Below are 22,251 nucleotides of genomic sequence, written 5' to 3' on the forward strand. Positions count from 1 at the left end.
CTGCAAACACAGTGCTGACCAGTCCTTTCTCTCCACTCATCCTCCTAAGAAGTTTCAGGCTTTCTTGGGATTCATGCCAACAGAAAAGATAAGACGGGAAAACAGGAAGCCAGTCCTTATTATTTCTGGGTTTACTGTTCCAACCCAACCTCCAATTTCAGTTGTCTGACCAGGGCAAGGCAGGTGGCCTTGTCCACAAGACCCATAAGGGAGGCTGCTGTACCAGGATACTCACTGGCAAGGAGGTAGACGATGTCACGCTGCTAACTGCACTGGGCTTCAGGGAGGAGGTCAGTAACTTGGCCACTCCCTGGGTCCCACCACTAGAATCTCCACTTGGACCCCCAGGAGGGGCCACTAGGGTCAGCTTCTGGGAAACAGGCGGTTTTTTCACTGCAGAGCCTGGGACAGGTCGGCTGGCAGGCTGTCCTGTGGAGGCAGGTTGTGCACCAGGGAGCAGATTGCCAGAAGTGGAGCTCTGGACTGGTGTTCCTACAGAAGAGCTGCCAGAAGAAATCCCGTGTTTGGAGATAGAGCCGGCAAAGGGGCTATTCTTGTAAGATGGCCCTGAGGAGCTGGCTGAGTGCTGTTTTGCTGGATGGCTCAGGGCAGCGGAGGACAAGGCTGGGGTCTTATGAGAACTACTGCTGGAGGCTGGCGTGCCTCCTGAAGAGGCTGGTGTGGAGGAATGGAAGCTCTGGCCTTTGGCTGCCGTCTTCACAAGCTGGATGAGGGAACGATGACACTGTGGGGAAGAAGGCTTTGGGCCCTGGAGCTTACTGACAAATGGAGCCGGGGGGGTGAAACTCTTTTGTTGTTGAGTGCCTGCATGAAAGACTTTTACTTGGGGGCCAGGCACGGGAGCTGCTGTCTGGGGTGCATGAGACGTCCGTGGCAAACCATGGTGTTTTGCTTTGGACTGGTGCCCTTCTGGCAGGCCCTTGCTCAGGGAAACCTGACAGGACAGCTCTTTATAGCCAGAACTCTCTGGTTTTTTCTCCTGAGAGGACTGCCCCAGTGCCAGAGCCTGTTCAGCCAGAAAATTGAGGGGTGACTGCAGAGAGCTGGAGGGTGGTGGGGCAGAAGGGCTAGCCTTCGTAAAGTTCCTTTTTTCTTCCGTACATAAAACACCTGCAACTTTCTCTGCAGGCACTTTCGAGGGTGCAGGCAATGTGAACTCGGAGCTCCCACTAGCTCTGCTGTTCAGCGCAGCCAGTTCCTTGGACACAGCCTCCAATGAGGAGGCTGAATTATGGATCAAGTCTCCATCCAACGAGTTCTCCAGGCTGACAGGAACAGGATTTGTTTGGTTGCCCAATGCCTGGGACGAAAGCTCCCTGTTTGCAGCTCCAGAGTTCAGGCCTCCTCCCGGGTGTTCTGAAGGCAAAGCCAAGGGCCCGCCAATCTGGCCTGATGAGACGGAAACCTTTTTATCAGGCTTAACAGATGATTCCTAAAGGAAAGTAGAAATGCTGATGTTAAGAAATGCCCAAAGACGCCAACACTGGTCCTGTTGTAAGAATGCATGTGTAAGCCCTAACTGGTTTGGCTCAGTGGATAGAGCGTTGGTCTGCGAACTGAAGGGTCCCAGGTTCGATTCTGGTTGGGGGCATGTGCCTTGGTTGCGGGCACATCCCCAGTGGGGGGTGTGCAGGAGGCAACTGATTGATGTTTCTCTCTCATCAATGTTTCTAACTCTCTATCACTCTCCCTTCCTCTCTGTAAAAAATCAATAAAATATATTTAAAAAAAAGAATGCATGTGTGAGAATACCACAAGGTCCCAAGAATCAGGCCTTCCTATGTAATCACAAATAAGGGGGACAAGCGCAGGTGACAAGCCTCTGTGGACTTGAACACGTCCATCTGGCTGGGCCTGGGCTTACCCAAGCATGTTCTGTTGCTAAGTACACATGAACCCACAGGGAAATGCTTCTTTTCTCTGATTTTGAAAAAATACAAGACTTGAGCAAAGACACTCTCCCTACTGGCTCACACACACTATCTCAGAACGTTCCTAACTGTAATCAGAAAAGGATGCATGGCATGAAAACTGCCTTAAATTAGTTTTCTTTTCCTCCTTGATTTTTCCAAGCACCTGTCCCCTCAGGGGGTTCAAAAGAAAAGTCCTTTCATGGGGTAACAATGGGAGCTATCTCATCACTCCTACATCCTAAGTGCTAAATGCAGTGTGCCTGAGACATTGCAGGAGCTCAACAGATACTTAGATATAAACAAAGTAAATAGCTTATTCTCCCACACTGTTCTGGTATGGTTAAGGGCACTATAAAGCGTCTGGAATTTATAAAATTTTAGTAACATAGCAATTTCTACTACATTGAGAGGTTTCTGCAATATCTAAGCTCATTTTCAGTCTCTATTCTCTAATCACTGTACTTCCTTTCATTTCTGCTACTTAAACTCAACAAACCACCTTTCCTTTCCGTGTAGCTCTAGGCTAACCTACACTTGGCTAGGAGTGTGCTCTTCCATAAAAATATCTTTATCACAATATAATACTCTCACATATGCAGGGGCTTTTCATGCCTCAGACAGCTGTCAGGAAGACCTCATTTAATTCCACAACAACCTTGGGAACTGGCCAGGTGGGTACTGCTTCCTAAAACTGAGGATGGAGGGTATAAGTGCCCCAGCTCGGATCTCTGCCCTGCCAACAATCCAAGGCTCCTCTGGTGGACCTGGCCTGCCTCTTGGTACAACCTCAAGAATACCATCCTGAAGAGCTGTCCCCCAGAGCAGCAAAGCTCAATGAGCTGCCATCGTCATTCAAAAGGTTTCATGAGCATAGCTGGAGAGAGAGAACAGATGGTACATGACCTGAGCAGGCAGACTCACCTTCACCTTGATTTTGGAAGGAGCCATTACTTTCTTCTTGGCCCTGAACAAAAGAATGAACACAGAAAAGGTTTAGAGGAGATCCACCAGAGATAAAAATGGCAGTTGTCTTGAGAAATGAAAACACTGAGACACTCACAGGATTGATGTCAGGTGCCCATGGCCTCGTCTGCTCTCCTTAAACAGAGTCCTGAAACAAACAGATAACAGGGTGGAGTTTACATAAGCCCCCTGAAAACAGAGACCTTGTTTCTAGAGCTCCCTACCATCCTTAGTACTCAGTACCTATTATTAATTAAATGTCAGAGCACTAGTGACTTCATTGCTGGTGAGAAGATCAGAAGTAGATGTGCTGGCCACCTGAAAGGCAAGAGTCTAGGATTTACCAAAAAAAGCTATGGCTCATCCGGCCAATGTGGCTCAGTTTGATTCCTGGTCAGAGCACATGCCCGGGTTGCGAGTTCAATCTCCAATTGGGTGGCTTGCAGGAGGCAGCCGATCAATGTTAATGTTTCTCTCTCATTGATGTTTCTTTCTCTCTCCCTCTCTAAAATAATAAAATCATATTAATAAAAAAAAGCTATGGTTCTACATCCAAACCTCTCTTAATGATGTTTCCCCTAAAGGCAGGAGTGCTTTCCTTGATGCCCATTCTCATCTTCTAAGAGTAAAGTGTGGATTGACCCACAGTATGTCTCTTTCCAGAGAAACTCAACAAAATGATCTTTATGCCCTTCCCTTCATACCTTCAAAAGTCCAATCTGTAAGGAGAGAAGAGCAATCCCATTTACAGATGGGATACTGAAACAAGAAAAGGTTCCATGATTTGTCCAACCCACAAAAAATCAGACCCAATCAAGAACATGAGCTCCAGGGGAGGATTCTGGGAAGTTGGCAGAGTAGAAAGCATCAGAATTAATCCTCTCTCCACCTGGACAACTGTCCTGGCAGAATCTCTCTGAAATAACTATTTTGAACCTCTAGAGACTGATCAAAGCTAGCAGCTTCCAGGGGAAGACTTGGATGGGTAAACTGTGGGATTACTTCAGCTCTTAGCACAGTAGTAGCTACCCAACCCTTAACCCCATAGTAGGTAGCTATGCACCTGTTCCCGAAGTAGCTTGCAGGAACTAGGGTGGGCAAAAGGACCTTCTCCTACAACTATCAGGATCTGTGCTCTAATTATTGATTGCTCCTTCTGTTCAGAGAGAAGCAGCCATTGTTGTTTCTCTTCCCACCATTGTGAACCCCTGCACCTCTGGTTCAAGTGACTTCTAGGAGATTTAAAGGGCCAGTGCCTTTTTTAAACACCATTTTTCAATTTTCCCCTTTTAGAAGCCAAACCTTAAAGACTAGGACATTCAAAACTGAAGACATGGGTAAAATTAGAAAGTGACTATGCATACCCAAGGAAAAGCTCAGAAAAGATTTAAGAAAACATTAAATCTACACTCAGGCTTCTCGTTGGCACACAGACAATCAACAGTGATAAAAACAAGTAAATAATAATAATTTTAACAAGAGAGTTCGAGTTCAAGTGGTAGTCGAAAGTGGACCCCAGAGAGCCCTGAGCAGCCCCACCGCCACCACAGAGCTAGTTATGATCACACCCTGGGAGAACCATAGCTGCCGCAGCCGGCCCCAATCACCATCACCGTAACCATGAGCAGGGAGGTCAAGACCCAGCAGTATCCCCACTGCCCCCCTCCAGCACTGCCAACACCAAGCCCAGCACCACAGGCAGCGGCTGACAGCCAGGGCAGCCTCACATCACTGGGGGACAAGGAGGTTATTGCAACAAAGGTTTTGGAATCAGTAAACTGGTTTAATGTAAGAAACAGATATGGTTTCATCAACAGGAATGACACCAAGGAAGATGTATTTGTACACAAGGTTGCCATAAAGAATAACCCCAGGAAGGACCTTTGCAGTGTAGGAGATGAAGAGACTGGAGTTTGATGTTGTTGAAGGAGAAAAGGTTGTGGAGGCAGCAAATGTTACAGGCCCTGGTGGAGTTCCAGTAAAGGCAGTAAATATGCAGCAGACCATAACCATTATAGACACTATCCACGTTGCAGGGGTCCTCCATGCAATTGCCAGAATAGTGAAAGTGGGGAAAAGAATGAGAGATAGGAGAGGGCTCCTGAAGGCCAGGCCCAACAGTGCCGGTCCTATCCCACGCAGCCCTATCCCAGGCGATGGTTACCACTGTACTACATGCGGAGACCCTTTGGGCATTGCCCACAGTATTCCAACCTTCCTGTGCAGGGAGAAGTAATGGAGGGGGCTGCAAACCAGGGTGCAGGTGAATAAGGTAGACCAGTGAGACAGAATATGTACTGGGGCTATAGACCATGATTTCACAGGGGCCCTCCTCACGAAAGCCTAGAGAGGACGGCAATGAAGAAGATAAAGAAAATCAAGGAGATGAGACCTAAGGTAAGCAGCCACCTCAAAGTTGGTACTGCCACAACTTCAATTACTGAAGCAGACCGCCAGAAAACCCTAAACCACAAGATGGCAAAGAGACAAAAGCAGTCGATCCACCAGCTGAGAATTTGTCTGCTCCCTAGGCTGAGCAGGGCAGGGCTGAGTAAATGCAGGCTTACCCTCTCTACCATCTGGTTTAGTCATCCAATAAGAAGAAATGCATGAAATGAAATTCCAGCAATAAGGAATGAACAAAAGATTAAAGTTGAAGACCTTAAGTGCTTGCTTTTTGTCCGCTGACCAGATAACTAGAACTATCTGCATTTTCTATGCAGCATGGGGTTTTAAAGATGTCTCTTTTTAGTAATGACAAACATATGGTTTTAAAAAAATTTTAAGTATTCAAATATTACCAGTTGCTTTCCTTTTTTAAAAAAATATTTTTATTTCAGAGAGGAAGGAAGAGGGAAAGAGAGATAGAAACATCAATGATGAGAGAGAATCATTGATCAGCTGCCTCCTGTATGCCCCACACTGGGGATAGAGTCCGCAATCCGGGCTTATGCCCCGACTGGGAATTGAACTGAAACCTTCTGGTTCATAAGTCAATGCTCAACCACTGAGCCATGCTGGCCGGTGACAAACATGGTTTTTTAAAAAAGTCTGCAAAAAAAGCATCAGCTGGCATCAGCATGCCTTATACTTCTTGATAGTTGGCCCCAGGCCTAACACTAGCAGCAGCCTGCCTTGATTCACAGCTTGGCGTCTTCTGGGCACCTCCAAGCCCATCACAAGTAGCAGCCATCTGCAGATTGCTCTGTAGCTCATGTCATAGAGCAAGGCAGTAACTGACTTTGCACCTCCCGGGAGGCCCCCAGAGCCACAGCACCCAGTGGTCAGCTTCAGACCACACCAGATTACAACCCTACCACATCCACAAGTGACACACTTAAGGGGTGGACTCGGTGAGCACCAAAGCCACACTGAAGCAAGTCCTGCTCCATAGGGGCATCTCCTGCACAGCAGCTCTTCCACTGGAGTCACAGATGGCCCTCACAGCCAATTGGATTGGAGGTCAATCCCTCCCAGTGACACCAATAGCAATCTAGGGTCAACTACAACAAGACTGTGCACACTGCCACAGAGGTGCACCGACAGTGCCCAGCTCAGGTGACCGGAGAGGCTGAGCTACTGGGCCCTATAGAACACCTACTACACAGGGCCACTCTACCAATTCCAGGAGACAAAACAGCTCTAATACACAGTAAAAAACACAGGAAAGCAGCAAAAATGCAGAGACAAAGAAACAAATGAAAGGACAGAAGAAATCTCCAGAAAAAGAATTAAATGAAATGGAAGCAAGCAAACTACCAGATAGAGTTTGAAACAATACTTCTAAGGATGGTCAAGAAACTAATGAGAACTTGAAGGAACTTAGAACATCAACATAAAAAAGGACCAGTCAGAAATGAAGGATAATTTACAGGGAATCAACAGTAGAGTAAGAGGATACCGAGAATCAAATCAACGATTTGGAATATGATATGAGGAAGCAAAAAAACACCCAATCAGAAGCAAAAAGAAAAGAATCCAAAATTATGAAGATAGTGTAAAGAGCCTCTGGAACAACTTCAACGGTACCAACATTTACATCATAGGGTGCTGGAAGGAGAAGAGGGAGTAAGAAATTGAAAATCGCCCTGACTGGTTTGGCTCAGTGGTTAGAGTGTCAGCTCTTGGACCAAAGGATTTCAGGTTCAATTCCAGGTCCAGGGCACATATCTTGATTGCAGGTCCCCAGCCCTGGTAGGGGCACATGCAGGAGGCAACCAATCAATGTTTCTCTCTCACACTGATGGTTCTTTCTTCTTCTCTCCCTCTCTCTACCTTCCCCCTCCACTATCTTTAGAAATCAATGGAAAAAATATCCTTGGGTGAGGATTAAAAAACAAAAAAGACAAGACATTAAAAACCTATTTGAGAAAATAATGAGAGCCCTACACCAGCATGGTTCAGTGATAAGACGATTGGCCTGCACACCAAAGGGTTGCAGGTTCAATTCCCAGTCAAGGGCACATATCTGGGTTGCAGGTCCGATATCTGCCCTTGGTTGGGGCGCGTGTGGGAGGCAACCAATAGATGTATCTCTGTCACATAGATATTTCTCTCTCTTTCCCCTTTACCCCTCACTTCCACTCGCTCTAAAAATCAATGGAGCCCAACCAGCATGGCTCAGTGGTTGAGTGTCAACCTATGAACCAGGAGGTCAAAGTTTAATTCCCAGTCAGGCCATATGACCAGGTTATGGGCTCAAACCCCAGTGTGGGGTGTATAGGAGGCAACTTATCAATGATTCTATCTCATCACTGATGTCTCTCTCTCTCTCTCTCTCTCTCTCTCTCTCTCTCTCCCCCTTCTTCTCTGAAATCAATAAAAATATATTTTTAAAGATCAATGGAAAAAACATCCTCACTCCTCAAGTGTTGGCAAAGGAGAAAAGGGAACCCTCACTTAGCAATTAGCAAACTGAATTCAGGGATTCTAAATTGGTGCAGTCACTAGAAAACAGTATGAAAGTTCCTCAAAAAATTAAAAATAGAACTACCATATAACCCACCATTTTCACTTCTGGGTATTTACCCAAAGACAGCCAAACACTAAATCAAAAAGAGGTATGCTCCTCTATGTTCATCGCAGCATTATTTACAATAGCCAAGATGTGAAAGTAATCCAAATGTCCATCAACAGACAAATGGATAAAGAAGATGTGGTACATACATAAAATGGAATATTAGCCATAAAATTGAAAGAAATCTTGCCATTGTGACATGGATGGACCCAGATGGTATTGTGCTTAAGTGAAATAAATCAGAGAAAGACATATACTATATCATTTCACTTATATGTGGAATCTAAAAAAAAAAAAAAAAGAAAGAATAAAATAGAAACTAACAAATACAGAGAACAAATTGTTGGTCACCAGGCAGGAGGGGGATTGGTGGGAAATAGGTGAAAGAGATTAAGAAGAACAAATTACCAGTTATAAAAATAGTCACATGGGTGTAAAGTACATCATAGAGAAATAGTCAACAATATTGTAATAATCATGTATGGTGTCCAGATGGTACCAGACTTACTATGGTGATCACTTTGTAAGGTATTTAAATGTCTAATGACTATGTTTTACACCTGAAACTAATAATAATGAATGTCAAATGTAATTGAAAAATAAATTTTAAATGAAATTTGCTGGGCACCTCTGCCCTGCCAGGCACCAAGTCATCACAATGATAGCCTTCCTACTCCAGTAAGGACAAGTTGGAGCACTGAAGACTACGCTTCTACAAGACACTTGCTCCTACAGCTTATCTCTTTGTAGAATCCAGAGTGACAAGGATCTCTGCCACCGAATCTCAAGAAGCAAAGTCCACCAAAAATGCCGGCATGAGCAGCTGCACCTTCTGAGTTGTTATACATCACCTACAAGAATCTCCAGCATCATGACTACACCATGAACACCTTCTTAGACCTAAACCTGTACTTCCTGAAATTCTGGTTGCCTGAGCCCTCTTCCAGATGAGTGTCTCCTTGCCATTGAGAGCTCAGTTTAATGATTACCCTTACGTCATCTGCTGCATTCTTGCCTGCAAAATAAAGTCCACTCAAGTCATGAAAAAAGAGACTCAAGCCCTGGCAGGATAGAGCGTCAACGTGCAGACTGAAGGGTGCCAGGTTCGATTCTGGTCAAGGGAACATGCCTAGGTTGTGGAATCGATCCCCAGTGGGGATCGTGTTGGAGGCAGCCAATCAATGATTCTCTCTCATCACTGATGTTTCCATCTCTCTCTCCCTCTCCCTTCCTCTCTGAAATCAACAGAAATATATATATTTTAAAATGACTCAAATAATCAAAATCAGAAAGTGGGGACATTAAAAAAGAAACGAATAGCCCTGGCTGGTGTGATCAATGGTTAGAACATCGGCCCACTCACTGAAGGGTACAAACCTGGGTTGCAGGTTCCACCCCCGGCCCAGTGGGGATGCATGCGAGAGGCAACCAATTGATGTGTATCTCTCACATCAATGTTTCTGTTTCTCTCTCTCTATCTCTCTCTCCCTCCTTCCCCCTTCCTCCCTTCCACTCTCTCTTAGAAAGTCAATGAGAAAAATGTCCTCGGATGAGGATTAACAAAATAAATAAAATATATATATTTTAAAGTCAATACATATAAATCAGTTGCATTTCTACACATGAATAATTCTATTCACAATTGAAAGGGTTAACTGGAGAAAGCAAGGCTTGAGCCTTACAAAATCTAACAAATGTCAAAGGGAAAGCTCATTCTGTTAGCCTAAGCCTTGCACAAACATGCTCCCCTTGAGTGGTTATTTTACAGAAATTCCTGAAGACCATCACCCCTGCACAGCGCCCCCACAGCTCTCCATGAGCGCATAAAAAGCCTGCTCCTTCCCCAATTCACCGCTAGCTCTTTCTTGAGTCAGACCATCTGCACCCAGGTGCCTCAAATAAACATCATTTTGATTACACTGAGCCTTGAAACCTCAGCCCCACCCCAAACCTTTCAACAATATTTTTTTAAAACTTAGAAATTAACTTCACCAAGGACATGAAAAACTTATAGAATGAAAACAAAACATGGCTGAAATAAATTAAAGTCAACATAAATAAATGGAAATACATGCCACATTCATGGATTAGAAGACTTAATATGCCTACAATGTTAATATTACCCAAAGTATTCTACAGATTAAATGCAATCCCTTTCAAAATCTCAAAGACAATTTTTTACAGAAATAGAAAACCCATTCTAAAATTTACATGGAATCTTAGGAAACTGGAAGACTCACAACTCCTGGTTTTAAAACTACTGCAAAGCTACAGTAAACAAAATAGTGTGGTCTTGGCATAAAGACAGACATGTAACCCAATGGAATAACAGAGAGCCCAGAAATAAACCCTCACATATATGGTCAAATAATTTTGATAAGCATGACAAAACCATTTAGTAGGGGAAAGAACATTCTTTTCAACAAATGGTGCTGGGAAAAGTGGATATCCACATGCAAAAGAAAGAAGTTGGCCCCTCACCTATGTACAAAATATACAAAAATTAACTCAAAATGGATCAAGGAAATTAATGAAAGACCCAAAACAATAAAACTCTTTGAAGAAAACATAGGATAAAAGCTTCATGACATTGGATGTGGCCATCATTTCTTAGATATAACAACACAGGCACAGACAAGAGAAAATACAAATTGAACTTCATGAATACTTAAACACTTGTGCATCAAAAGACACTATACGCAAAGTAAAAAGGCAACCCACAGAATGAAAGAAAATATTTCTAAATTATATATCTGATAAGGGACATACAAATGGCCAATAAGTATTTAACAAGATACTCAACATCCTTAATCATAAGGGAAATGCAAATCATAATTGCAATGAGATACCACTTCATACCTATTAGGATTAGGATGGCTACAATAAAATAAACCATAAACAAGTATTGGTGAGGATGTGGGGAAACTGGAACGCTGTGCACTGTTAGTGAAAATGTAAAATAGCCACTGTGGAAATTCCTCAAGAAAGTAAACATAGAATTACCATATCATCCAGCAATTCCCCTTCTGGGTACATATAAACCCCAAAGAATTGAAAGTAGGGTCTCAATATATTTGTACATCCATGTTCATAGGAGCATTATTCACAACAGCTAAAATATGGAAACAACGTAACTATCCATTGACAAATAGATAAGCAAAATGCGATACATACATACAATGGAATGTCAGTCAGCCTTAAAAACGAAGGAAATTCTGTGCTATGCTACAATGGGGATAAACCCTGAGGACATTTTGCTAAGTGAAGTAAGCCGGTCACAAAAAGATAAATACTGAATGACTCCACTTATATGAGGCACTTAAGAGTAGTCAAATTTAGAGAGACAGAAAGTAGAATGATGCAAGTGTCTATGGGGAGAGGGAAACATGAAATTATCATTTAATGGGTACAGTTTCAGTTTTATAAGATGAAAAGATTTATGAAGATAGATGGTGGTGATGGCTACAACAATGTCAATGTATGTAATACCACTGAACTGTGCACTTAAAAATGGTTATGATGGGCCCTGGATGGTTTCGCTCACTGGTTAGAGCGTTGGCATGCAGAATGAAGGGTCATGGGTTCAATTCCCAGGCCCGTACCTCAGTTGCAGGTTCCCCAGCCCCAGTAGCAGTGTGTGCAGGAGGCAGCCAATTGATGTCTCTCTCTTACATGGATGTTCTCTCTCCCTTCCTCTCTCCCTCCCTTCCACTTTCTCTAGAAATCAATGGAAAAAATATCCTCAGATGAGGATTTAAAAAAAGGTTAAGATCATAAATTTTATGTTAAGTATATTTTACCACAATAAAACATTTTTTTAAAAGAACACTAGCTCCAGCCAACTTTGGGTATTGCAGATGTAGCCTATTCATGGGAAGCTACATAATACAAAGCAGCCTATGAGAAAAGTCTAGCACTTAACTCCAATAATCAGTCAGCTCTGCTACTTGCAAATGAGACTTCTGTTCGGAACATTAAAGATGTTTCCATCTCTCAGCTTCCAGTAGGAGCCATCATCTCAACACAGGGAAGGGCAGACTGAGGTTGGAAGGGCATGGAGCCCCAATTCCTCATGCCACCCAATTCCTCATGCGAAATTAGAGTTGAGTCAACCAGACAATGGGTCCCTGAGAGAAGGAACCCTATTGACCTGGCACAATAGAAGCACTCAAATATTTCTTTACTGCAAGAATATTCACCTCGTCACACTGACCACATGTCTGTTCATGGGCACTCACCTGGCCTGCATCCAGCCTTTAGGCCAGAGAGGTCTGACCTCAGCATCCAGAAACACCTTCACATAATCCTCCCAGGAATGGACTTTGTTGTTCTTCTCCAGATCATAGCTCTCCAGTTTTATCTTCACCACATGGCAGAGTAGCTCCCTAAGGAGTAGGCAGAAGTCAGAAACTTCAAACCACCCCAAATGCTTCTTCAAGGTTTTAATCATGTGCTTTCACCAGCCTTGATTAAAGTAAATGATTCTAACCTTCATTAGAAATACGGGAACATGCTCAGACACTGGCCCCACAAACCCTCCAATGAGGCAAGGACCCAGTTTGGGCACACCTGATTTCATCATTCCACTGAAATTTCTTCCGGGGTCCCATGATCCTCCTGCCCCCCTTTTCTTCATCTTCTTCCTCATCAGAACAAATCCGTTCTCTCTGCTCCTTGTCTTTCTCCTCTTCCAGCATCCTACCGGGTGAACAGAAATAAACAGGACCCTAAAGTCACCACAGGAAAACTACTTTCTCCTGTGTCCACTACCTCCCTTTTGTCTCCCATCCCCTGGGACCTCTAAGATAAGGAGGTGAGAATGCTGATGAGAGTGATGGCACATACTTACTTAGCAACCTTGGCTTGTGTGTGGGCCTGGCATTCATCCTGGTACTTGGCCATCTGCTCTGGCATTGCCCTGCCAATGGCTTCCTTAAGCTTCTGGAGAGGCTCCTTCAGACGCCCCCCCTGCAGAGAGCAGGACATATCATAAATCTGTTTTATGTACCTCTTCTTATACTGAGGACCCACTACAGAAATAATCGCACAAAGGCAGTGCAACAGCACCTGTGACATCTGTGAAGACTCAGTCACCCCTCCTCTGGGCCCCAAAGCCAACATGTCCCACTGCAGAGTCACCCACCTGTTCACAGAGGTGAAGTTTTCGCGCACGCTTGACGAGGGTGTCCTTGCTGCAGGGCAGGAATGAAGCAAGATAGGCATATACCCCAGAACGAACCTGGCTACTCAGCTCCCGAGTTTGCACCTCTATGCTGAAGAACAGAATAGTTATCAATGGGCCACATCCCAGGCATATTCTTTCATCATTACATCATCCTACCATAGACAGGAAAAAGCTAGGAGCCAAGAGCAGGTAAAATCTTATCTCATCACACAATGCAACCAAGTGGCCGGTGCAACAGATCTCCAACAGTCACCAAACAAAAATTCCCAAACCTGTTGAACCTGGCTGAGTAAAGTGGGCTAAGGCTCTCAGGTCCAAGACAAGACCAAGTCAAACGTTATCAGAGCCCAAGAGAACAAGCTCTGAAGTATTAAATTTCATAAATGAAAAAGACAGAAAAGCTTACTGGAAAGTAACTGAGTTACTTGGGGTCAATATTTTCTAAAAGCACTTCATTACTATTCCAGTTCCCAGTCCTATCTCTGATCAGGAAATAAGGGAAATTCTCATCCCTCCAGTGTCCCCATCTAGATAAGCAAAAAACTATTTCAAATAGCCTTTGATCCCTTGAGCTCTCCCTATTTGTCATACTCTAACAGGCATTGTGGACATAAAGCTCTTATCTCTGCTGATCCTCAGGTGCTCTCCATAGCCCAGGCTTCCTGACCTGGCCAGGCAAGGTACTTTGCTAGAATATCCCTGTCTTGACAACCTTTCTTACATGTGAAAAATCCTTAGCTGTTGAGAAGCAAGCTTCCTCTGCTACATAGTGCAAAATGTAACCAGAAGAGAAGCGGCAAAGCTGGAGAGCCACATACAAAGAATCTGGTTTGAACTTATGTGTGTAGGGTTGTTTTGTTGTTGTTGCTTTGCTTTTTAACCCAATTCATACAGTGTAGCATCTCAGAGGTTCAGGCATTTGGGAGAAGTATTAAAGGATGGTGCACACTGACCCTGGGAGGAGAAGTGACAGCAAGGAAAGAATGACCAGGTACGCTGAAGAGCACCCAGGAGAGCAGGCCCCTGGCTGTACCAAATCATCTCTTACTTTTCCCAGAGACAGGCAGGCAACACCTTCTTTTTCATCTCATGTTTGCCACAAAATCCACTTCCAACAGGCCATGACAGTGTTCTAATAATGTCTGCTACCTAAGATTAGTAATGTCTATTATTTCCTAGAGACAAATATTTTGTGTGCCCTCCCTCTTTAAAAAGAATAAAACAAAAATAATTTTTAAAAAATCTCATCAGTGGTCAACTTTATGTAGTTCAATCACACTCCCAATACCCTGGCCTGCTCAAACCCAGGCATGCTAACAGTAAAGAAACAAAAGATACTCACTCTAAGAGGATGCCATTAATATCCTGGGTGAAGAACTTCTGTCTGCTCTCTCCCTCAGCAGCTCTGGCAGCCTGGTTCATAGCAGACAGTAACATCCATTAGTGCACTTTCCCAACAGGGCCCTCACATTCACCCACAGGCACAAGAGCAGTCAGTCCCTACAGAACACCTATCGATAAAGTCCTCACCATGCCCACCTGTGATCACTATATGCTCTAGAAATGGTATATCCAGCTCTTTTCAAATGCTGCTGAAACATCTATGGACTGTCTATTCTGCCCGGGACTTGAAATAAAGTCACATAAAAGAAAATCAGAGTCAAAGCAATCATTGTGCATTCGATTTTGCCAGCTAGCTAACTTTTGTTCCCAGCACTCTATCATCTAAATTACAAGTTGGAATTGCCATACATCTGCAGTACAAAAACAATCAAGAACTGTTTTTAAACCTGCAATATTTGAAAACCTTCATCTACCAAAATAATAATAATGTGCTGCATTAGCATTTAAGAACATTATAATTCTCTGAAAATTCATAATTTACTTACAGTATATCACAAACTCCATTACCCAGACCATTGGAATTACTAACATACCTTACTACCTATTAACACAAGATATAACAGGTTACTATACAATGTTTTGCTTCCTATGAGAACACAGTTAACATCTGGATGGCAAGCTTGGAAACCCCTGAAGCAACCATAGCAAGCAGCCACAGCCCTGAAAGCACAAGTGAGGAAAGCTAACTGCTAAAGTCTTAACCAGTGGTTCTCATAGTTGGCTTCACACTGAAATCACCTGGCAGCTTTACCCACCCTGGACCAATCAAATCAGATTCTCTAGGAACGAGGCTCATGAATTTGTATTCTTTAAAAAAAGCCCAAGTATCAGTACTCTTTAAAAGTAACTCTTGTGACTCTAAAGTACAGAAAGGATTGAGAGTCACTGATCTAAACCCAAGAGTGGCTGGTCCAAAGGCTTTAGGCAAAGTAAAACTGCAGGCATGGTATACAATATAATAATGATGGCAAACAAAGGCAATAAGGTGACTACCTAAAATGAAATGATCAATCCTGATCAAGCCCTCTGAAACAGCAGGCACCAATAACTATCCTCCACTTTCATCTCATCCCACTTGCCTTCCTCACTAGGTCCTTGTCCTACCTCTGACTACTCCACCTGTCTCTTCCACTAGTTCGTTCATTACAGATGGACCCCCCAAAGTTCTACTTAGAACTCACTTCTCCCAGTAACACCTTCCTCTTCACAGCTTCAAAAACAACACAAATGCACGTAGTCTCTGTAATCTAAATCTCTAGCAGTGGTTCTCAACCTTCTGGCCCTTTAAATACAGTTCCTCATGTTGCGACCCAACCATAAAATTATTTTTGTTGCTACTTCATAACTGTAATGTTGCTACTATTATGAATCGTAATTTAAATATCTGATATGCAGGATGGTCTTAGGCGACCCTTGTGAAAGGGTCGCTCGACCGCCAAAGGGGTCGCGACCCACTGGTTGAGAACTGCTGCTCTAGAGTAAACCTTTTATTCTAAGCCCTAATCAGAATTTCCAACTACTTCTAAGAAATTTCCAATTATATCTATAAATGGATGATCCTCTGGTATGCAAACCCAACTTATGCTCATAGAGAAAAAGAACTGAATCTTATTCATCAATATATTTCCCACATCGACCTATCATATAATAGATGCATAGTAAATGCCAGCTGAGTGGATGGATGAACAAATGAACAGATAGCATTGAAAGAATGAAAATTAGAGGAAGAAAAACTCAGTATCAAACAACCAAACATAACTTGCAGCTTCTGCAAGATCCCTTGGCTAATAGGATAGCACAGAAGCCTGAGATGAAAGGAGTCAAATGGATGGATGGAATGGTAGAAATGGTGTGACTTTTAACCCATTCATCTGCCAATTTCTTATACTTTCAGAAGGATTTGGAATTCTAACTTGGCACTTTTAATGTACTGCAATTATGATTTTAGTTTAAGAGAAAATAAAACCAAGCCATTCTTTTGCTTAAGCTTATACACTACTAGTTGTAAGATCCAGAAGCATCTTCATAGTATTCAACCTAATTACTTCAACATGTACTTCAAATGCCCCACTGTTTATCAGACCCGTCATTGAAGATTTATTTTCCTGATGCCTTTTGGATTGTGTGCCCAAACAGGGTCTGTTTTTATATTGAAGATAATTAGTCAAGTGCTACATTTTTATTTTTTTAAGATTTTTTATTTTATTTTGATTTTTAGAGTGGAAGGGAGAGGGAAAGAGAGAAATATCCATGTGAGATCAAAACATCGATCAGCTGCCTCCTGAACGCCTCCTATGTGGGATCGAGCCTGCAACTCCAGCATGTGCCCTGACCGGGAATTGAACCAAATGGCAACCTTTTGGTACATGGGACAATGCCCAACCGAGTGAGCCACGCTGGCCAGGGAAAGTGCTGCATTTTAAAATACAACCTTAAGGGACATCCTTGCCCAAGGAGTTGAATGAACTGATCAATCCAAGATTAAACAGAAAGTAAGCCTGGCCAGCATGGCTCAGTGGTTGAGTGTTGACCTATGAACCAGGAGGTCACGGTTCGATTCCCCGTCAGGGCACATGCCCAGGTTGTGGGCTTGATCCCCGGTGTAAGGCAAGAAGGAGGCAGCTGATCAGATTCTCTCTCATCACTGATGTTTCTATCTTTTTCTCCCTCTCCCTTCCTCTCTGAAATCAATTAAAAAAATACATTTTTTTAAAAATAGGAAGTAAAGTTAAGCCAGCCAGATCATGCTAATCTACAGTAGCTCCAATAACCTTTTAATAAGCTGTTTTATTTATTGTAAGAAAAGCCACTTAAAATCTTTCGGCACCTAGTTCAGAACCTTATATACCATACCTGTTTTTGCTGAACAGAATGAAATCTGTCATAATTTTTTTTAAAGAAGATCAAACAGGTTAGTTTTTTCCAACTTTATCCTTCTTGGATCCATGTCTCCCTGGATTTGCAATGCAGGGGTTCTAACTCAGTAGGACAGTAAGCAGGTAAGAGCAGCAGGGTGGGTGACATGGGGTCTCTGTTTCTTTTCTAGTCTTAGTATTGTTCCCATTTTATGCTTGACTAAAGAGGACCAAAACAGACCTGGGTCATCTGTATGAACCAGGCTGAGAGACTGCCAAACTAAAGGTAATAACCTAAGGGGGCAACACACCTGAGCTTTCCAACAACCAAAACAAAAGACACATTGAATCAAATCACTGGATTCTCTGGGGCCCATAAAAATGTACAGTTCAAGGGAGTAAGAAATTAAAAATGGGTATGAGAAGAAAACAGTAAATAACGTATGGGCAGCATTCACCAAGGTCACCCTCTTGGAGGGCCTCTTTAGCATACTTAAACTTTCAAATATATTTTTCAAAGTTTTAAGTTATCACTTCTAGCTAGAAAATAAATCTAATTTGTTTCCCACAGAAAAAGTTTTTCCATAAGGGATGACATCAGATTAGAATCTGCTTATGTTCTGTGGTAGACCTCAAACAGGACCACATTTTCCTCCCCTCCCAGAACATGCATTCCTGCCTCAGGAAGAGGTGGTCTCTAGTTCCCCAACCCTCCAATCCGGTGTGCGCTTGTGACTCACTTTACCAACACAGTGTGGCAAAAGTGATGTGGTACATACAACTTCTAAGGCTAGATCTTAAGGGCCTTATGACTTCTACAATGACCCTCTTGAAATATTGCCCTGAAACTGCCATGCACTGAAAAAAGGCTAGGAAGACCAGAGGAGAAAGAAGCCCCACCGTCCCAGCACCCAGTCATCTTGCCAGCTGAGTGCAGGTACAAGAGAGCACCCAGGTAGGACAAAGAAGAACCACCCAGCCAACCCACAGAGTCAGGAGAAATGAATTGCTGTTTGAAGTCACTGTTTTGGGATAGTTTTTTAGTTAACAGTAGAAACTGACACATTGTATCATCTAAGGCCAAGATTTAAAATCTAAACAAATTATTATTAAAATAAAAGCAATAAGAAGAAAAAAAGAAAAATGAAGGGAGTGAAAAAGTGAGAAATACATAACATTGCTAATGTTATAGTTATATACATCAAGTTTAATTTAAGCTTTTAAAATGCAATATCCAGTTCAAGATCTAGGTTAGGGCTCCTTATTAAGGATCCAAATACCCATGTACGGCTTTTGAAATTCTATGCAATTCCTGTATACATAGGCATTTTTCCCTAGGAAGACTATCTTTCCCAGCATATTCTCAGGAGGGCCTGAGTCTAGAGCACTCATGCACATGGTCTGGAGGCTCCAAGTGTCCCAAGTGCAGGACCCTGTAGGAACAAAGCACCTGGGGATCCTCAGAAGTGGCATTAAGTAACTTTCTAAAATAAGCCTTCTTTTTCATGCAACCATTAAAAGTGATGAGGGCTTTATAATATTTATTAAGTGAAGAAAGCAGGAAACAATTATTCACAACTATAATTACAACTACATAAAAACATATACACAGAGGCTAGAAAAGAATATGTAAATTAAAAATAGTTTTCAGATTGTCAGGATGATGGGTAATTCCCACTTTCCACCTCATTTTCCAAAGTCCTTTTTTAATGCTGTTATAGAAGCGTCAGAAAATGACTAACGTATCAATTTCACATTTGAACATTATATTTTTCAAGCCAGTACATCAAACTCTCCTGGTCACCACTGCCCCACCAGAACCCAAGCCTACCTTACCTATGGAATCCTGAACTCTCTCTCCATTATGCCCAAGAGATAACTGAGACTTGGCAGTCACTGAGGAAGGACAGCTTGCTCATAGTGTCCATCCAGGGCACTCCAGAAAGTGAGGCTTTCTTGAATCACAGCCCAATGCTGTTTCATGTTATGTCATTTTGTTTCCACTAAATTTGTCCATCTTTCCCAAGAAAGGGAAATAATGAGTATAAGTCATTAGACTAGAATACAACCTGTGGTGGGAGTCAGGACACATCCAAGAATTGCTTTGACTTTTCTCTAAAAAACGACTAGCTACTGCCACACATACCTTATTCAACTTACTTAACATGACTTTCAGATGCTACAAAACAATTTGATTACAAACCGAAGGATTGAAAAGAACAAGAAGTAATGGTTGACATAAATTCTGAGAGTAAATATAGGACAGTATGCTCAAACATGCCAAGTTCAGATTCAACTACTTCCAACTACTTCCAACTTAATGTCCTATTAAGATATACTCTGAATGTGGTACAATTCATTTAAATCATTACATTCAAATAGAACACCTCACACAAACTAATGAAAATAAATAGTTTAGTTTACTTCATATATTGTATTCAAATATTTTTTGGAAGTGAGAAAATCATTGGTAGCACTAGTTAACATTTACCCTGCCCTAAAACACAAGGGATATTATACCTATAGTGATTCTGGAACATTATGAGAATCACTGGTTTAAAACTTATAGCTATATAAAATAAAAATAAAACCTTACAGCTATGGAGTGTAAATGCCACAGGAGCTGCATGACAAGCCATGATGCCCAAGGTGAAAGGTTATTTTAACCGAAGGGTCAATGTCATCATGACTAACAACCCATGCTTGGTTTATAGGTTACTGAATTGACAGTTCTTAGCACTCTAGGGATCAATTCTCAGTTACCAGGGGAAAATAGCAATGGCTGCTCGTTCTGATAGTTGTTGCTGTTTTTAATAGAGCATGAACAGCATTTCAGGTTCTGCTCCTTTTCACTTATCACCATTTAGGCATTCTGTAATCAGTACCTAATATTGATGACATGCAAGTCTAGGGAGCAACTGAAACCCAGTGACAATTAAGTATATACTCTATGTGTAACATGTCTGCAAACTTTTGTGAATTTCCAAAACCTTCAACAGATTACTAATAAAAAGGTGGATCTCTGCCTTAGCTGCTTGCTGCCAACATTAGTGTCAGTCTATCACACAAAAGGAAAAATACTCTGTGGGAAAGGAACCTACAGGCAGAAAATAGAGAGAAAAATCTCCCCAGAAGAAAGTAAATTTTCTAAGAGTTAAAGAATCACAAAAGGTCTAAAAACGGTATCTGACAAGCAGAGCTTACACTGTTTCCTCACTTGGGATGAGAAGAGAGCCTGGAAAAGATTACAGTAAAATTGCCAATTCACTAAGAGTTGCTCTGGGCAGCAAGCTTCACGCGGTGCAGAACCAGTGTCAATCTGCCCAAACCGCTTCCAGGAAAGCCTGGCCACTCTGTGTCACCATACCTGAGCCAGCTCCTTAACGCGCTTCTCCAGGGGTGCAGGCAGGCCTTCAGGGAGGGAAGAGGGCTGCCTGAATTCCTGGTCCAGTCCCACCCCAAGGGAATCACTTTCATCATCCATATCGCGGAAGGGGCTTCCTTCTGGAGACTCACTGAGCAGATGCTCCAAGTCCAAATCAGTCAGTGAGTCCATGGCAGTGGCTGCCTGAAGCAAGTCATTGTCAGAAGTGGAGCCGAAGAGTGACAGCAAGGGGTCAGAGGTGCCCTCCAATTCCCGTAGGCCCTGAGCTTCTGTTGACGAGACCGCTACGGACTTATGCTCTTCGTCCCTCTTTCTCTGAGACTCTTTCTCCTTTTGAAATTTCTTTAGCATCTCTTTAACATTCAAAGCCCCAGAATATTTCTTTTTTTTCTTCTCTTTACTGGCATTGAGGGCTGTGAAGCTGCAAGTAAGGGGGAAACTGGTTACTAAGGCTGCAGTACACCTCAAAAGGGAAATTCACAGAGGGATTTCACCCCTGTTCCCAGCACAATGGTCTCCAGGAACCTCAGTCACAAGTCCACCCTCCTCCCTCCTCTTGGCACATGGAGCTCCTTCTTACTAGGATGAAAGCTTGAGATTTAATACAGGTTAGCAAAACTGTGTCACAAAGTGCTATATACCCAGTGGCTTTTAAAAAACACTGCCAAGCTGAAATAAAAGGATGCAAAAAGGGGATGAGCAAGGAATGTATTGAAAGGGAGAAAACAGGAGCAGCAGCAACTTGAAGGGCAGCTGGGGTGAGACTCAGTGAGGCAAAGAAAGCAGAACCAGAGAAGACAAAGGGAAACAGCAGAGATAGAAGGAAAACTGGGGCAGAGGAGATGTGCCCAGAGAACAAGAGACAGCAGCAATCATACAGTGACAGAAACCGCCGCCAATACTGACAGTGGGACAGAGAGAACTCTGGATGTCTGACACAAAGAGATGTGAGAGCACTGACTATGCCCAAATGGCACTGTGCGAGGCGTGAGAGGGAATGGAAGGCCAGGCCCAGCTGCCTCATCTGAAGCTGAGAGGAGGAGCACAAGTCAGCTCCTAGGTGTCCTGCCCTAACAGTTCAGATTTCATCCTAGCAAAGAAGCTGCTGCCTCTCACCCGGCTTTGGAAAACTTGGACTTTTTCGATTTCTTCTCCTTGTCATAAGTGTCATCTTTTTTCTTCTTCTTCATCTTCTCACCACCTTCCTTCAACTTCCGCTTCTGAGAATTAAAGACAAGGCACAGTTACACGGCTCCCTCACTCAGGAAGCAAGTACACAACACTGGCCTTGCTCTGTCCAGGGCATATCCTGATAACTATCCTACTTTGTTCTTTCATGAACAAAAGCTTTCAGATCTGTTCCTGGACCACAGACCAGTGGCAGGACAATACAGCATTTCCACCAACAGTGTCTCCTAGAAGCACCTGGGGCTGAGACAACAGTGGCCATTGTAGAGCCAGAAACCTTTCTAGTTTGAAATGAGCTGTATGTGGGCCCTGCCTCTCAT

General features: G+C 43.0%; 1 protein-coding gene and 1 pseudogene across 4 annotated transcripts in view; one reads left to right on the plus strand and one right to left on the minus strand.

Annotated features, from left to right (window-relative positions):
* The window catches only part of UBN1 (ubinuclein 1), a 38,442-nt gene that overhangs the window by 5,483 nt on the left and 10,708 nt on the right, over positions 1–22,251 (minus strand). For all 4 annotated transcript variants that reach the window (XM_014545102.1, XM_014545103.1, XM_005872929.2 and 1 more), the window contains exons 6-15: positions 21,860–21,963; positions 20,726–21,164; positions 14,442–14,512; positions 13,058–13,187; positions 12,764–12,882; positions 12,484–12,612; positions 12,153–12,299; positions 2,995–3,045; positions 2,856–2,898; positions 236–1,453 (exon numbers count right to left, since the gene is read on the minus strand). In XM_014545102.1, the coding sequence (XP_014400588.1) occupies positions 236–1,453; positions 2,856–2,898; positions 2,995–3,045; positions 12,153–12,299; positions 12,484–12,612; positions 12,764–12,882; positions 13,058–13,187; positions 14,442–14,512; positions 20,726–21,164; positions 21,860–21,963 (2,451 nt within the window). The remainder of the gene's footprint in view (positions 1–235; positions 1,454–2,855; positions 2,899–2,994; positions 3,046–12,152; positions 12,300–12,483; positions 12,613–12,763; positions 12,883–13,057; positions 13,188–14,441; positions 14,513–20,725; positions 21,165–21,859; positions 21,964–22,251) is intronic.
* On the plus strand, positions 3,818–5,452 carry LOC102243284 (annotated as a pseudogene).

This window comes from Myotis brandtii, unplaced genomic scaffold (genome assembly GCF_000412655.1).
Source record: "Myotis brandtii unplaced genomic scaffold, ASM41265v1 scaffold397, whole genome shotgun sequence".
Lineage (NCBI taxonomy): Eukaryota > Metazoa > Chordata > Mammalia > Chiroptera > Vespertilionidae > Myotis > Myotis brandtii.